The sequence below is a fragment of the Gigantopelta aegis genome, chromosome 6 (genome assembly GCF_016097555.1).
Source record: "Gigantopelta aegis isolate Gae_Host chromosome 6, Gae_host_genome, whole genome shotgun sequence".
In the NCBI taxonomy this organism is placed as follows: domain Eukaryota; kingdom Metazoa; phylum Mollusca; class Gastropoda; order Neomphalida; family Peltospiridae; genus Gigantopelta; species Gigantopelta aegis.
In genome coordinates, this window is record NC_054704.1 from 38,946,309 (window position 1) to 38,951,308 (window position 5,000).

General features: G+C 40.4%; 1 protein-coding gene across 1 annotated transcript in view; it reads right to left on the reverse strand.

Annotated features, from left to right (window-relative positions):
- Positions 1-5,000, reverse strand: part of LOC121374531 (multiple epidermal growth factor-like domains protein 6) — a 22,565-nt gene that overhangs the window by 2,708 nt on the left and 14,857 nt on the right. The window contains exon 5 of the mRNA XM_041501635.1: positions 287-439. Within this exon, the coding sequence (XP_041357569.1) occupies positions 287-439 (153 nt within the window). The remainder of the gene's footprint in view (positions 1-286; positions 440-5,000) is intronic.

Sequence of the window (5,000 nt, forward strand, 5' to 3'; positions counted from 1 at the left end):
GTGCAAACCTTTCATTATGTATTTCCATCATTCTACCAACAATATCGTTTGGCAGTAATGCTAATATGAATAAATATTGTTATCTAGATTCGGGTATTTAAAAAAAGAAAATTAGGGTAAAAATCAACCTGGACCCCCAACCCCTACAAAAAGGAGAGTCCATGTGCGTGCGTCAATATATGTGTGTGTGCGCGCGTGAGTGTATGTGCGCACACGTGCGTTTGTGGGTTCCATCTCATGAGCTAATATTATACAGTAAAATACATTTCATTATGATGTAGGATACCTCGTGTACAGTCGTCTCTCTTCCATCCTGGGTCACATCCCCGAGAACATTTCCCAGTAGCTGCAGGACACTGCGACGAGTATCTAGAATCACAGTGACGAGCAGCACACGACTTGATACAATCAGAGCCGTACGTTACACCACGCTCACATGCTATACACAACAGAGAACAAAATAATTAAATAGTGTTTTCCAAATGGCATGAATAGTACTACGACTACTACTACTACTACTACTACTACTACTAGTGGTAGTAGTAGTACTATTACTGCGACTACTACTATTACTATGTTGCTATTACTACTACAACTAGTGCTACTACTACTGCTGCTTTTACTACTACTACTACTAGTAATACTACTACTACTACTACTACTAAAGCTGCTGTTACTACTACTACTACTACTACTACAACTACTGCTACTATTACTACTGGTAATATTACTACTACTACTACTGCTGGTACATACACGCATATACGTAAACGACGTTAACGGAAATGTGTGTGTGTGTGTGTGTGTGTGTGTGTGTGTGTGTGTGTGTGTGTGTGTGATCTAAGTTGTAATACTAATGTTACTTATTTATAATGATTATATGATTCCAGGATTTTTTTTCTAGTGTGTCCATTACAAACCTATTCATAAATGGCGATAATGAAAATGAAGTCAATGGGTTAATGTGTATGTGTGCGTGTGTTTGTGTGTATGTGTGTGTCACGGAACATGCTCTTAAATTTGTTTCGCCTGTGGCGATTTTAATTGTGTTAGAGGGCCGTGTGCAGTTTATTGCCCGTAGCCCAGATGGGCAACTTGTTACGTAATACTTCGCACGATCGGACATTCCAATACACACCCTCAGCCAGCTGCGGAGGCCATGTGGCTAGTAGTTACGTAATATCTCCGGTAGTGCTGTTTATGGCCAGGAGATTGCTCGCGGTTGGCGACAGCCAGACTGACGATCAGAGAGAATATACCGAGGTAGAATATGAGATGATACGTGAGGTACCGCCTTGTATCCCCAGGCAAAATCCTGATTTATAATAAATAGCTAGAATTTAGAGATATCTAGGAGAACGAATTAGGACGGCTCGAGGGGATCACGAACGTAGTCCGTTAGGACTTGGTAAATATCATTTCTGCTCTGTGTATAACCTTGATGTGATTGATGTGACTTTAAATATTTTAATACTGTATTATACCAATATTCTTTAGACAGTGTCTTCGGTCATCTGACGAAGTAAATCGTAGACTTTTTGTTCTAACATTATATGAGTATTTGGTAATATAAAGCTTAGCCAGTCATCCTAGAAGACCCTAGGTAAACTGTAGGTTATTGTCTTTATTGTGATAGGTACCAGTATTAATTTTGTGTTACAGATTACTGAAAGAGTAGTTAAGGGTTAATTAAAAATTAACCCGTTAGGAATAGAGCTGTAATTCCTTTATTAATTAAGTTCCCCTGCAAGCGTTTCTAAATTATCACACGTTACTGAACGCGTAGTAAGGGTTAATTAAAAATTAACCTGTTAGGAATGATGTTGTAATTCCTTTATTAATTAACTTCTCCTGTAAGCGTTTCTCAATTATCACACGTGTGGGTGTGGTGTAACGGTGAAGTGATTCGCATATTGTGTAACTAGACACCTAGAGATTAACTAATTAAGTGATCAGTTCTGGGTTGTTATTATTGCTGTTATTAATTTACTACTACGGCTGTACATTTGTCAGCGTAGATTAATACAGATTCCAAAGTGTATTGTGTTTTTGTTGTGTTTTCTAGAGAACTAACGTGCTATTATAATATATACTTATATAAGATCGTATCTCTGATCATACCTAGAGACGAGCCATACTAGGGTTTAACAGCCTGTTACAGAGAGATCTAATAGATATACAGTTAGGAGAGATATTTTGATAATCGTGTTTTATTCAGTTACGGGAATTATAGAATCCCCGTGACAGGAGTAGAAAATTGGGGCGCTCGTCCGGGATCTGAAACGGGACATGCATATTTTAAAAAAGTATTGTTTGTAAATGGGGGCTTTATAAATTATTTTTACAAATTACCCAGAAGTAGCACGTTGTTCACTAGAAAATTAATTAATAATAAGTGTGGTCATATCTAAACATGGATAAGAATTTGCTGGATAGGCCTACGCTCAGTGTAGTGGAGATTAAGCGAGCACGTAAGGCCGAGTTAGTTGAAATCGCGGGTGAGCGAGAAATTGATTTAACATCAGCTAAAACCTTAGGAGATATAAGGACAATTATTATCCAGGAAGTTTTTGGTGATAGTCCTGTTATGGAAGACAGTGAGATTGTTCCAGAGATAGAGATAAATGAGTTAAGTGTGGAACAACAATTAGCTTTTAAAAGACTTGAGTACGAAAGAGAAGAACGTGCATTAGATAGGGAAGATAGAGAGAAGGATAGAGAAAGGGAGAGAGAGAGAGAGAAGAGAGAGAGAGAGAGAGAAAGAGAAGAGAGAGATAGAGAAGATAGACATGGAGATAGAGAATTCCAGTTAGAAAAATTAAAAGTGGAACATGAGTTAAAGTTGAATACTGAAGAAGTTAGACGAGAAGCCGGAAATGGGTTTAACATGTCGGAGGCTTATAGATCAGTGCCGGTATTTGATGACGAGGAGGTAGATATGTTCTTTCAACTTTTTGAACGGGCCGCTAAGCAGCTAAATTGGCCGGAGTCTAAGTGGACATTGTTAGCCGTGTCTAAGTTTAAGGGGAAGGCTAGTATAGCTTATAATTCAATGAGTGATGAGCGAGCAAGTCAGTACGACTTAGTTAAGGCTGCAGTGTTGAGGGCTTATGAATTACGACCTGAGGATTATCGTTTACGGTATAGCGAGTTGAGAAAAACGCAGGGTCAGTCTTATAGTGAGTTTGTGGCTAAGAAGGCAGGGGATGTTTGATAAATGGGTGATTTCTCATCAGGTAGAGTCATATACCGAGTTACGGGAGTTGTTGATCTTACAGGACATTAAAAAATGGATTACCAGTTAGCTTACGTATTCATTTAGAGGATCGTGATGTCAAAAAGATAGAGGAGGCAGGCATAGTGGCAGATGATTACGTGTTAATACACAAAGCTCAGGCAGTACCGGGTAGCTCCTTACAACAGGGTGATAAGAAGAAATTTCAGCCAGGTTTTTCCCGGGAAAGTAACTATCGGGGAGAGTCATCTAGTTGGTCAGCTAGTCAGGCAAGGAATGCACCTGGTGGGCAAAGTAAGGATAGACCTGCATTATCAGCCAATGCACGAACTTTTCGTCCACATTGCAGTTACTGTAAAAAGGATAACCATCTTATCGGGGATTGTTTTTAAAAGGAAACGCGATAATGCGCAAGTGGTCGGTTTTAGTGAGGTCAGCTCCGTTAGCGAGAGAGTTAATGGTTAGTCCCATGGCAGAGAAAGTAAACCCGTATGTGTCCACTGGTATGGTTTGTGATGTGAAACAAGAGTTGTGTCCTAAGGCAATATCAATCTATAGAGATACCGGGTGTAGTCAGAGTCTGATAACTCAAGAGTGTTTAGCTGGTATTGAAAATTCAGACATAGGACGTAGTTTGGCCTTAACCTCGGTTACTGGAGAAAATATGGTTGTCAGGTTACATAAGGTTTTCTTGTGTTCGAAGTTTGTGACGGGACCAGTCATTATGGGTGTTGTGAAGGACTTGCCTGTTGAAAACATAGGAGTTTTGTTGGGTAATGATTTGACTATTCAGTGTTGTCAGCCGAAATGTGACCAATTGTTAATTAAAGACAGCACGTTACCAATAGAAGAGTGTGAGGTTGATGAGATTAAATATCCTGCGTGTGTAATGACTAGGGATATGACCAGTAGGTTAGCACAAGACGCAGAGGATATGTGTGATTTGTCTGATACGTGTGTGAGCCATGAACTTGGAGTGGATGAGGTTATCAGTAAAATTGTAGACAAGTCAACTGAGGAATTAAATGTGGTGGAACCTGTTGATCTCCCGCAGAGGGGAATTGAACCAGTTGTGTTTGATAGAGGGGATTTACCTTGTAATAGACAAGAGTTAATTCTAGAGCAGGGGGCTGATCCAAAATTGTTGGCAGTTCGCACTTCATTGTTAACTGAGAGAGTATTAATAAATAAGAGAGTTAGAGATCGGAGGTTGCCGGCGACCGAACTAGCTAGGAAGCAACTGAGCCATGCTCAGAGCAAAATAAAATCAGTGTTTGATAGGAAGGCTAGGAGTCGGGAATTTAAACCAGGGGATAAGGTGCTGCTGTACCTTCCCATTAAACGGGGTTCTGTGCAGAACAGGTATTTCGGGCCCTATGTTGTGCTCAAACGGGTTAATGAGACAGGGTATGTGATAAACACTCCTGATAGGGTTAGGAAACGTAGGTATTGTCACATCAATTTGCTAAAAGGTTATTTTGACAGACTGCCGATAGTTCCAGAGAGACCAGTCCAAATTGAGAGACACTCAATTTCCTGTGATGACGTCAAGCCTGCGGAGATCAAGTTGGCCAACGGCCAGATTCTAGCAGACTTGAACCCCCAGCGAGCAAAGCTGACTACATTGATACAAGACAATGTTTCCATTTGTCGGGACCTTCCAACGGTTACCAATACCTTAAGCCAAGATGTGCGCTTGGAACCCAACGCTACACCGATTCGACAGCATGCCTATCGGAGAAAACCTGGAAAACGTGCGACGCTG